Here is a 13,389-nt window from a genome sequence, read left to right as displayed (position 1 = left end):
AGCTTGTCGAGCATGTTATCCCAGGCTGACAGATACTGGATCCCCTTTGAATGACACCAATACTTTAGCCAATTGTTGAAACTGATCACTTTGTCTTTATACTGTGGCATCATTCTTGGTGAGGGCAATATGCTACTCAAGGTCAGGGTCATACCAGCCTGGGCTACATGGTTAGAGAGCTCCTCTATGTCTCTTTTCATGTAGTCCAGGGAGGTACGTCTCAGGTCATTCACACCAGCATGGACAATGATGGAGTCATACTTGTACTTGCTTTGGAGTGACCTGAGTGCTTGCGTTATGTGGCGGATCCTGGCACCCGACAGGCAGCTTACAGTGACCTTCTCTTTGTTCAGTCTGGTGAGCGGGACGTCAGTGTGCCGGACAACAGAGTCCCCTATAACAAGTGTATTTGGTGTGTAGTTTGGCCTCAAGGGCTGTGACTGTGAGGCACACTGATTTTCTGAGATATGTGATCCGTGGGTATTGTTGAAGGGTGGCTGTTGCTTGGATATCTGCTTAGGAGGTCTTTGCTGTTTAGGCAGATTTTTATTTAGAGCCTCCGAGTATGTTTTTGTGTGTTTATGTGTTGGGTATGCAGATGCAATAGGTCTGTGTGAGACTGGATTTGTGGTGCGGGTGGTTACCTTTTCCTCCTGACTGACTGTGCCAGTTTTGGGTTGAGAGAGCTCTGCCTCCAGTTTGGCTGTGTAACTGCATCTCTTACATGCATTAGAGTTTGTTGGAAGGAGGAGAGGGTTGTCTGTGTACATAAGGCAATTGTAACATTGCCTCAAAATTCCCAGATTCACCAGCTGGACGGGAGAGTAACCTTGAAACTGACCCTTGGACATACCAGATTAGTATAGGGAACTGGATTTTTACTGATCAGATTAGGGGAAGGAAACTGATTTTTCGCTTGATCAGGAAGGACCAATCAGGAGCCTAAATCTTATGAGAAGTCAAGAAGGATGTAGTGCTTTAGTTAGTTAGTGTTTCCTTATAAGAGCTGAGCAAGTGCAGGGCTTTAGAAAGAGAATAGAGTGATTACTTTGAGAGTTTGAACAGTTCTAAGGGAAAAAGTGAAGAGCAGACTTTGTGGAGCCTGGAATAGTTTAAACCTGTTTAGGCGGCATTGCCCAATGCTGCTCAGTGCGCAAAACCGCCCAAAAAGAGAGTTGTAGGGTTTTAAGAGAGAGAGAGATCAAGGAGTTTAGAAATTACCCAAAATGGCCAATAAAACTACAGCTTCTAGGTAGTAACCACTCCTCCAGGAACAGGAAGGCTGTTCAGTGTTTACCACTCCCACTGATGAACACAGAGACTTCCCTTTAGCCCAAGCAAGCACTGGCCTTCTAGAAACTTCCAAACAGTTCAGAACAGCAAATCTGTAACTGAACTTTCTTAACTTTCAGAAAGTGGGAAAAAAGCAAGATTTTTTTTTTTTTTTTTTGTATTTTAAAGTTAGCAGAGATACACAAGCAACAAAATAATCACAACAGTGCAATAAATGACCCCACACTTGAGTGCTAGGCCAAAATCAGTTAAAATGCAGTTTTTAGAGAAAAAAACGATTTTAAATTAAGTGCAACACAGGAAATGCAGTAAACAGGCTCTAGATGGGTTCCAAGTACTGTTACTGTTACAGATATAAACTTTAGCAAGCCGGAAAATGCCAAAAAGTAGGCGGCAAAGCAGTAAAACTTAGCAAAAAATCAGAAGAAAATACTAAAATCACAAAAGTGGCTCCTTTTCTTCTCTCAGCATTTTCTCCCCTTGGTAGGTGTTTCAGCAACAACTAGCAAGCCTGAAAAGACGCCAAAACCACATGGCAGTCGGGTTTTAAGAGAGAGAGATCAAGGAGTTTAGAAATTACCCAAAATGGCCAATAAAACTACAGCTTCTAGGTAGTAACCACTCCTCCAGGGACAGGCAGGCTGTTCAGTGTTTACCACTCCCACTGGTGAACACAGAGACTTCCCTTTAGCCCAAGCAAGCACTGGCCTTCTAGAAACTTCCAAACAGTTCAGAACAGCAAATCTGTAACTGAACTTTCTTAACTTAATATGTATGGACTTTCACAAAACCCTTAAAATAATTCAAGGACTGCTGTTAAAGTCACTTCTTGACAATTATGGATTAATTTTCATATTTTGATCCCACTTTTCCTCACCCATCATCCTTTCCTTCTACCTCAACAACCTACTTTACTAAAAAACTTTTCTAAAACTCTTCAGCTTAGTTTTATTTGAACTTGCCTATTACATTGCCGCATCCTCTCCCTTTGCTCCAATTTCTCTCTCTTGTTAAGTATTACTTTTCTACTACTAACTTACTTAACTGCTGTTATACCTTCTCCCTTTTTTACTTTCGCACCTTCATCTCCAACATATCTTTACTCACTTTCCCTTTTTGTATATCATAAAGTTATACATCATCCTTTCAATATACAATCATAAACATGTCTTTTGCCTTCAGCAAATTTTACTCCTTCCTACTTTGTTTCATGTGTCTTGATGTATTTGGATGTATTCTGTGTTTGCATTTGATTCACAGATTGTTACTAAAGACCCCGGAGGGCCTTTCTAAACCTAGCCATGTTTTTTCTAAAAGAATAATGATGTCCTGTATCCAAACAGGACACTGACAGCCAGGCATTTATAAGCTACTTCTGTCCATTAAGGACACAGGTGCCAGGCCCAGTGTAAATTTCCTATTCTCCATCCACTGATCTAGGTTGCACTTAACTGGGTAATAGACAAACTCAGCTTCACATGGATGGGAAGCCTGTACATTTGATGCACATAACTTTTGATTTTTGTACCCGATGTGAGCTTATTTAGTGTAATAATGCCTTATTTTGATTCTGTGGTCAAGATCATGGCTGAAAAGGGTCATTGGACCACTGTATTTACCTAGTTACCAAATATTAACTAACTTTCTAAATAAACAAATGAATAAATACATATGTACATACTTTAACAAGACCTTTAAAAGAATACCTTCTAAAACCCCCACATGAGCAAATGACTATCCCAACAGAGTGTAGCCTCCCTGACATCACAGATGCACAGGTGAGAGCTGCCCTCTCCAAAGCAAAAAACACAGCATCAATGGGACCGGACGGTGTCCCAGGCTGTGTTTTACATGAGCTCCAAGAAGAACTGAACCCTCACTTAAAATCACTGTTCAGTCTCAGCCTTACAACAGGATATGTACCCAAAGAATGGCATACAGCAACAGTGGTCCCACTCCATAAAGGTGATGCCACAACGGACCCCGGAAACTATCGCCCTATAAGCCTAACTAGCCTGGTCTGCAAAGCTATGAAGCGTATCATCATGGAACTCATAAACAAAGACATTGGGAACCTCCAAACACTGGATCCTACCCAATTCGGCTTTGTTAAGGGCAGATCTTGCCTCTTGAACCTGGTCAGTTTCTTTGAAACAGTCACCAAGGCCATAGACGAAGGGAAGGTAGTCCACACAGCCTACCTTGACCTTGCAAAAGCCTTCAACACAATACCCCACTCGGGCATCATAAATAAGCTCACCAGCTTAAATATCAACCCCTATGTCACAAGATGAGTTGCAAACTGGCTAAGGGATAGAACCCACATGGTCAGAATTGCAAGTGCCATGTCAGACTCTAAACCAATTACAAGTGGCATCCCACAAGGCTCAGTCCTGGGACCTCTCTTGTTCGGTATATATTTCTCTGAGGTACAGGCTAACACAGGAGGACTATGGCTGACAAAGTTTGCAGATGACTGCAAACTGGGGGCCATAATCGACTCTCCGGCTGACACAAGCATCCTCCAAAAAGGTCTCACAGAGACAGATAACTGGTGCCAGAGCCATGGCCTAAAGCTAAATGCCAAAAAGTGCATAGTCATCCCATTTGGGAAAAACAAAGTGCCCACAAATTACCACATAGGTGGTAATCCATTAAGTACGGAAGAAGTAATTAGGGATTTGGGGACCCAAGTAGATTGCAATCTCTCCTTTGACAATCATATTGCCAAAGTGGTTAGAAAGACATTCTATATAGCCCACCTTATCACGAAGGGGTTCACATCTAGATCAAGAGAGGTCATTGTGTCCCTCTACTCATCACTCATCAGGCCCATAATTGAATACAATGCCCCATTTGGGATGTACCTTACCCGACACATGCTACAACTAGAAAGACCCCAAAAGTACCTCACCAAGAGGATCAAGGGACTCAAACAGATGCCCTACGCAGTTAGGCTAAAGAAACTCCAGCTCTACTCAGTTGCTTACCGCCTACTCAGAGGCGATCTGTGCCTGACGTATAAAGCCATGTCCAACCCAGAATTAATGGACATGCTCCACCTCAAGAAATCCAAATCCATCAGAACTACACGCTCCAGTGACTTAAACCTCAGCACAGAAATAAATAGGACATGCTGGAGGGACAGATTCATATCCCAGAGGCTCCCCTCACTCTGGAACAAAATCCCAATCCATGTCAGATGGAGCCCCTCAATGACCCTCTTCAAGAATAATCTTGAAGTTTGGATGGGAGATCGTAAATTTACCGCTGGGATCTCTTCTGTGTCACTGCTAGACAGAGGCACGGTAAACTAACCTTAAATGGGCTATCTTCTGTGACCTATACAGAGGCACAGTCAACTAATCTAAGAAGGGTGGCGAAAGCCAAACACACTCTGGCTAGGCTTGTAAATGCCCTAGGGCAGATAGCCTAGTATCAACCTATGAACTAAACTCCTGACTATTGTACTACAAACCTCTCACCTGACTGCTCAGGCCACACTGATCTGGTTTTCCATATCACAAATGTCAAAACTCACCCAATTTACAAGTCTCCGAATCTTTAAGGTACTGCCTAATAATCTAGGTGCAATCTCATCTTTTTTTCCCTTTCTCTTTTATCTTTTCATTATGAACATCGAGCCTCCCCCTCTGCTTATGCTATAGGCCCATCCGTTTCCCAATAGGTGAAAGCCCTATAGCCTAGTCATACCTAACTGGTCAATAGCCAAGCAGTAGACACTGGCACAATCATCCATGAGGATATGGATTTTTACTCCCCAACCCCACTGCCCATACCCAATCAGCTGCCTCTGGGTTCAGCATGCAATGGACATTAGAAAAGAGAAGTCACTCCCTTCCCTCAAGACTGTGCCAACCCCCACACCATTGAAATTAGCATTACTAGGTTGTCTGTGATTGCCATTTGTGACTTTACTACAGAAATGAACTCAAGGGACATGCTTCCCTGCACCCCCCCCCTAAACAAAGGCACATCAGCAAAGGTGCATCACTCCCCTCTTCCCTCTTGATAGCTCAATCAAGTTCCTGAGAGGCTAATCCTACTCAGATCATCTGGGTTGTAGCCAGGGTTTTATGTCTGTATGTCAATGGAAGTGGAAACAGATCTCAGATTTCAAATATAGTGTATCATACTTACAGTTTCCTCCAATGGCATTTATTTTGAGAGACAAAGTTCATACTTTTTTCCTTGTCTGTTACTTTCTTTTCTACGCTCACATTTTACCATGTTGCTTCTTTGCAAATATACTGGTGCTGGCTGCTGCTTCAAGATGGATTTTAACAAAAGTCTGGGTGATACCATTTTAATGTACATATTTAATTCACAAAATTATTATATTTAATAATTCAGGTATTGCCTGCCATATACTGAATGTTTTTATAACAATGTCCTTGACAGATTGTATCACTGTGAATATTGTCATTTTTAGATCTGTACTACAACAAACTGTTTTATTTGACCCTGCCACTCATACCTCCCAACTGTCGAGATTTTCAGAATGTCAGATTTTTGCCCCATAGTTTTGGTCTACTGGACCACAGCTATGTGGCTGCATACGGCTTAAAATATGATGGCATTAGCATAGTTTGACAGCTGCTTGTTGTTGTAACATGTAAGGCTTGAAATGCAAAGGTAAAAATAGATATGGAAAGTATAACGTGCTTAGCACAGCAACTGTGTGTCAGTTAGACACCTGTTAGAGCAATTTCGCAAGAAAAATATAAAACATGCTTAGTTTAGCTTATTTGTGAATACATGTGGTTTAGAGCCGGTTCACAGAAAAAATATAAAACATATCTAGTTTAGCTTGTTTGTGAAATCAGTTGTGGGCTTAAACAGTAAAATGGCATCCTGTTATGACAAACTGGAGCATACAAAGAAGGAAGCTGTCAAGACATTTAATATTTTAAAAGGAAATAACAAGGACTTTTTGTGAGTCTCCAGGTGCAGAAATGAAGAAATAAAATACAGACATATCAACTGATGCAAAGATGACATGGAACAAAAATCAGACATGCAAACCACAAAGACACTAAAAAATAACACTGGTACTTACGTATTATCGCAACCAGATTTCAGAAGTCACACAAACCGTTATTGTTGGTACAAAAAGAGGTTTCTTAAGCTTGAAAGGGGTGTGTATGCAAGTAAGTAGTAATGTTTCACTGAGGGTTTGTGACAGGGACAGGAATAACAGCCCAATTTTCTACTCCTGAGTGGTGTGTCATTTTTTTTCGGTGAAATCCACCGTGCTATGCTGCATCACAAATCCTGCCTTGCTGATTACAACCTCAGCAAAGGAAGTTACTCAAGAATATACTAAATGTCTGAGTGTTCAGGACCAGTAAGTATGAAAACCAAAGGTACCTGCAACAAACACTGAGTAAGGGGGCACTGATTCCTCAGGCACAGCTGCCTTTCTCCCCAGAGGGACTCCTGTGCCAGGGGTGTTAAACGTTATTCTGCTTCACACAGACTGTCCTGTTCATCTGAAGTTGTTTACTGGCAGCAGCCACTTACAGCAGCAGAGGTGCTCTAAATGCTGAATGATTCACACACAGATCTCCCAAATGTAACAATCACATTACAATGTGTAAACATAAACAGATTTCAAATGGCCCAGTTGTCTTGCAGGGAATGCGGTGAGTTGCACAAGTTCAAACAGTAACGATGACTAAGAAGTAGAAGTTGTGTTTATAAGTCGGGAAAGGACGTTATCCGTGAAGAGGAACTTGCACGTTATTCCTCTTCCCATGTAAAAAACAATCAGATAGAATAGTACTGAACATTTTACACACTTCTTCTTAGTATAGCAGACCTCGTTTCGCACAAACATTACGATTTATGCTACTACTGAAATCTGGTTGCAATAATACATAAGTACCATAACACCTACTGCTATTTAAAAGAGTATATAAGCTGGACACTGCTTGCTTTTCTTTGTAGCCATCTTGATCAAGTGTGCATTGATCCTAGGCACGACACAGTTCATGAGAAGCAAAGACTTTTTTTTTCTAGCTATGTTATAACAAAATTAAAATAACTCAGACAGTATAACTGCTTGGCAATATACATTTCCTGCAATAAAGTATAATAGATACAGTAGTATGTTGCAAGTCTGGTCACTTTGCCATTTTAAATAATTTAACAGGTGTTGCTGTTGCATACTAAACCTTAGCACAAACAGCATTTTATAAAAAGTCATGTCAGACAAAACTCAAGCCAACAAGTTAAAAGTCGGTAGTTGATGCTAAGCAATCCTTCACTTAAAATGCTAACATAAAACATTTCTGTGGCTATGCAATTTTGCAGAATAACCTTAATTTTGCCTCATATTTTAACCTGCACCTCATAAAGTGTTTGATTTTCTGGTAAACCACTAAAAATTACAGTTAAAGTCAAGACATCAGAACTTTCTAGTTCCTTGTCCCTCCAGAAATTTGTGGATTTCTGGTAAATAACAGGCTTAGAGTCAGTCTGTAATAACAGACATTAGAATTTCATACTTCTCAATGTTTGTAAAATGTACAATAATGGAGAACACTAGACCATGCATAAATGCAAATCCAGTATACCAAGTGATGTGGTTACATAGTCCAGTGTTTTCCATTATCACCTGAAACTGTTACTGCCACTAAATATGATAACGATAAAAGTAAAAAGCTTTTCATTATTGCTCAGCGTATCTCTCAGCTGTCTATGACAATAATTAGAAAAATTCTTAACACTGAATGTGTAGTATATCCTTCAAATGTGGAACAATGAGGGACATGGACTTTTTTTAAGACCCAAAATGAGGAATATTCCTCATAGTAAAGTCACTTGCAAGGTATGAGTAATAATAATGGGTTTTACACCCATTATTTTTAGCTTTTTCCTGTTTGTTGAGCAAAGAATTTGAGAGCTATGGCCGAGATGATATGCAGCAGCTCTTAAATGTTACACAACTGCCATAATGTTCTGAGAGTGACGATAATGGAGAACACTGAATCACATGTAAGTGCAAATCCAGAATACCGAGTGACATGGTTACACAAAGTCCGTCATCACCTTAAACTGTTATTGCCACTAAATTAAATGTAAAAAGCTTTTCATTATTGCTGAGCACTATCTCCTGGCTGTCTGTGACATTATTAGAAAAATTCTTAATACTGAATGCATAAAACTCCCTTCAAATGTGTAACAAATGTGAAGATTACTGATCCTACAGACATTGCCAACATACTGGCTGACAGGTTCAGTAAACATCTCAAAAACACAGCATCCATGGGACCTGATGGTGTCCCCGGCTGTGTGCTCCACGAACTCAATGAGGAATTAAACCCACAGCTAGGACAGCTGTTTAATCAAAGTCTTACCTCTGACTGCAACTGTGGTCCCACTTCACAAAGGCGGTGCCTCCACAGACCCTGGAAATTACCGCCCATTAGCTTGACAAGCCTTATCTGTAAAGCCATGGAGAGGATCATAATGGACCTCATAAATAAAGACATAGGGAATTTGCAGACTTTGGATCCAACCCAGTTTGGCTTTGTCAAAGGCAGATCATGCCTTTTAAACTTGGTTGACTTTTGAAACAGTCACCAAAGCCATTGATGAGGAAAGGCAGTCCATACAGCCTACCTCGATCTGGCTAAGGCCTTCGATACAATACCCCACTCGGGTATCATTGAAAAACTCATCAGCTTAAATGTTAACCCATACATCACAAGATGGGTTGCAAACTGGCTGAGTGACAGAACCCACAGGGTCAGAGTTGCTGGCGCCATGTCAGACTCAAAGCCTGTCACAAGTGGTGTCCCACAGGGCTCAGTCCTGGGCCCACTCTTGTTTGGCATCTACTTTTTCGAAGTACATCCCAACACAGGAGGGTTATGACTGACAAAGTTTGCAGATGACTGCAAACGAAAACACATCTGACACAGATATCCTTCAGAAGGGTCTCACAGAAACAGATAACTGGTGCCAGAGCCACGGCCTAAAGTTAAATGCCAAAAATGCATAGTCATACGGAAAAACAAGGTTACCCCTAGCTACCAAATAGGTGGCAATCCACTGAGCACAGAAGAAGTTATCAGGGACCTGGGGACCCAGGTTGATAGTAGTCTGTCATTCGACACCCATGTAGCTAAAGTAGTTAGGAAGACCTTCTACATTGCCCACCTTATCATGAAGGGATTCTCATCTAGATCAAGGGAGGTCATAGTCTCCCTTTACTCATCACTCATCAGACCAATGATTGAGTACAATGCCCCATTCGGAATGTATCTGACCCGACACTTGCAGCAGCTGGAGAGGCCACAAAGTTCCTCACCAAAGGATAAAGGGTCTCAAAATCTGTCCTATGCTGCCCGACTGAAAGAACTCCAGCTCTATTCAGTGCTGCCCGCGCTGCTCAGAGGTGACCTTTGCCTAACATACAAGGCCATGTCAAACCCAGATTTGATGAATATGCTTCACCTCAAAAATCTAGATCCATCAGAGCCACAAGGGCGGAGACTTAAACCTCGACACGCTATTAATAGGACGTGCTGGAGGGATAGATTCATCACCCAAAGACTCCCTATGCTGTGGAACAAAATCCGGTACATGTGAGGCAGAGCACCTCGCTGGCCATGTTCAGGAGAAATCTTGACCAATGGATGGGAGATCGCAGATATACCCCAGGGGTTACCTCAGTGAGAGGCACAGCAAAACAATGGGCATTGTTCCCCATACTAAAGGAAATGCCCTCGGGCAGATAGCCTAGTATGAACCTATGAACCTATGAATAGTCCTCATAATGTCACTTGAGCAGCATGAGTAACAATGATGACTTTTCTACCCATTATATTTAGCTTTGCCCCTGTTTACTGAGTAAAGAAGTTGAGAGCTGTGGCTGAGATGATATGCAGCAGCTTTTAGATGTTACGTAACTGCCGTAATGTTCTGAGAGCTACGCAAAAACACAAGTGCGGTCCAGTGTTCTCTATTATCGATGTGAAACGCATGTTGATGTTCTAGTCTCTTTTTAAGTGGATTAAAAAAAAAGCTTCATAAGTGTAATATTGATGTTGTTAATTACGCAGACATTCCCAAAAGTACATGTTCCAGTGTTCTCAATTATCGCCAGGCTATCAACCTCTTATGTTCAGACTCTAGGACAAAGGACCCAACTCAAGGACTCTTTTTAGATATTAATATTCACATCTCTCAAACTCTTAGTTCAAGAAATCTGGACTAAGCCAAAAATATTGTGGGGGGGGGGGGGTTCCAAAACTAGGGGCAGATTTTAAATATTGCTCATGAAAACTTAGAAAGTTGATAGAATATCAGGTTTTGCATTAACATACTTTTTAAGGATATGAAATCTAGACTTCGGTCGTCAGTGTTTTGCCAGAAAACCATAAATTGTATGAGGAAAAGACAAAAAAAAAGTATGATGCAAAAATTTGAAGTCTGCAAAAATCATAACAACTGAGAAGCATGTTGATACTGTTAACAGGGATAGATGACATAACTAACACGCATTTTTTTTTACTTCTTACATAAAATACATCTGTAATAATTGCTATGCTGACTATAATATTTTATATTTTCTCAAAGACTGATTGATTTTTTTTTTAGGATGGGGCGGAGCAAAATTCTGAGACAAAATCAGGGACATTTGAAAGGTATGAATACCAGCAAAAGAAATACAGTACAAGAAGTAGAGGGACTCAGTTCCGATTCGTTTTTCCTTATTTCCGTCACTTGATAAGGAATTAAACATGAATGAAATATTCTGCATGAGTTCTTGTCTTAACACCTCGGTGATATGCAGGCGGTCATCAAACTGCAAAAATACATCTGACGTTTAAAAAAATGATGTAAATCCACTAGTGAAAGATAAAAGCTCTTTTATACATGTGTACTTGTTTATTTGTTCAGTTTGCTCACCTGACTTCAAAAGAACCAAACCTCTCCATCTTACAAGTTTAAAACTTTCACTGCATTCCCAATAAACCGAAAGTAGTCAGCTATCTCTCACTATTAACAGCAAGTTAGGTTGTGTACAAGGGTAACCAGGAAACAACTAGGATTCTTGCGATTGGCTAAAGCAGTAACTCTAACTCCGCTCTGCGATCTTGTTTTGTTGTTGCAGCCTATTGGTGCAGTCTTACCATAGTAACGCCGGACTCGGGAATACTTGATGTCACTAAATAATAACACGCATTTCAGTTTCAGACTTTGTATCCTTTAAAAAGGCATGCTAACACAAGACCTGATGTTTTAGAAACTGTCTTAGTATATAAGAGCAATATTTGAAATCTCTTTACATTTTGAACATCTGTCCCCACGTTATTTTAGGCTTAAGGTGGACTACAGTAGTCCGACTACTTGTGTTAAGAGTTTGAGAGATTGGTTTGTTTGCGTCTTTCGGCTTTTCCCGGTTAGGGATCGCCACAGCGGAACTCCGGTCCGCTAATGATTGGTAGTTGATTTTTACGTGCCGAGTTACCAGTCCTGGCGCACAACCTTCAACAAAGGTAAGCCCATTCACGCATGTCTCCACGCAGAAGACGCTCTAGCTGAGAATCGAAGCGGACAGCGTCTTACTGTGAGGCGACACCGCTACCGCAGCATCACCACCACGTTGAAAGGTATTGGTGCAAAGTCAATATTGTGGTTTGCCACGGTAGTTTGCAACTTTTTTGTAAGCAATGACGCATATTTTTTTTCTCAGTAAGACCTGCTGTGCATATTGTCTGTTGATATGGCTAACACGTTCAAATGTCCAAAGTGTGACAAAAGGGGACATTTTGCAGGGTAAACCACACCCACAATCAATGCAGAGTACTGGACTTACTGTTTTTTTTTAAATGCTGGCGCATCTAGAATTTGAGCAGTTTCTGTTCTTGTATTATATAATATTTAGGTGTTTCAGATACAAAGTAAGTATTTTATGTAACTACTCATACCATCCACTTTCCCTGATTTTCAATCAAATTTCAGTTCTGTTTCTCTTAATCCTTCCTAAAACTGGTGACTTTTGGAGAAAAGGTGATGAATTACACTTAATAAATGACATTAATTAAAGTTATAGACTTCTTTTAACTTCAGAAAAGGTATATTAATTCATATTATCTTATTCTACTAGTGTCTAAAGTTAATAATACTAATAATTTTGAAGTGTCCCTGATTATGTTGAGATTTGTTGAGAGCTATGCAACTACTAGGAGAAGGGTAAGAAATATGTTTTTTTTCCTGATGTCTGAAGACATTTATCATTTTTCATGTTTTCTTTTCCCCTTAGGACATGCTTGCTGAAACTGGGACTGCTGTTTGAAGAAAAGAACACAGAGATGGTAACCCTAATCATAAAACACAGTAACCCCTTAAAAATACCTTCATTTAACCATCATCGCTATCATCAACCCTCTTTACCTCATTTTATACAAGGGGTTGGGGTGTAGCATCAACTGTCACCAGCTTTCTCAATTCAGTGCCACTCCTGCCTTCCAAAGAAAAAAGCTGAAAAACGTCCTGATAAACCATCGTAGCAACCAAAAACAATAAAAAATAAAACATCACTGTACGTGCCTGAGGGAACCACAGAAAACCAATTAATTTAGCATAAAAAACATTTATTAACAGCTTTCATCCGTAGACTTCAGAGTGAAAACTACAAACCAATTCCTTTAGTTTTATACTCATCCTAACCAATCAGTACAAACAAAAAATTATACAGCTAATCATTCAGTTAACTAATTAATAGAAAACTACCATTTAAACAGCCAGTTTTCTGTCAATTAAAAAACATTTGATGTTGATGGAATTATTTAATCCTGGTATGAAATCAGCACATTATTTTAACTACCATTCTGTCTCTTTTTTTAGCAACTGCATTCTTAAAATTACCTCCCTGCCTATCTTGACACACCAAGTCTAATACAGCAAACAAGAAATTTTTGAAGTTAATGGAATGCTTATATAATAATTTATTTCGTCGTTGCTTTTTATGGCGAAAACATGTTCTTTTATTCTTGTGCCCAACGTTCTTGTAGTCATACCTACATAGAAATTTGGGCATGTAGAGCAAATAGCAATATA

General features: G+C 40.2%; 1 protein-coding gene across 1 annotated transcript in view; it reads right to left on the bottom strand.

Moving 5' to 3' along the window:
• Nucleotides 1–11,349, bottom strand: part of CFAP43 (cilia and flagella associated protein 43) — a 3,581,735-nt gene extending 3,570,386 nt beyond the window's left edge. Inside the window, exon 1 of the mRNA XM_044055952.1 lies at nucleotides 11,236–11,349. Within this exon, the coding sequence (XP_043911887.1) occupies nucleotides 11,236–11,264 (29 nt within the window). The 5' untranslated portion in view covers nucleotides 11,265–11,349. The remainder of the gene's footprint in view (nucleotides 1–11,235) is intronic.
• Nucleotides 11,350–13,389: the final 2,040 nt, after the last annotated feature.

This window comes from Protopterus annectens, chromosome 14.part0, assembly GCF_019279795.1.
Source record: "Protopterus annectens isolate FY-2018-M chromosome 14.part0, PAN1.0, whole genome shotgun sequence".
Taxonomy (NCBI): domain Eukaryota; kingdom Metazoa; phylum Chordata; order Ceratodontiformes; family Protopteridae; genus Protopterus; species Protopterus annectens.
The sequence above is the reverse complement of the archived record's forward strand: the minus strand, read 5'-3'. Positions and strand labels throughout refer to the sequence as shown.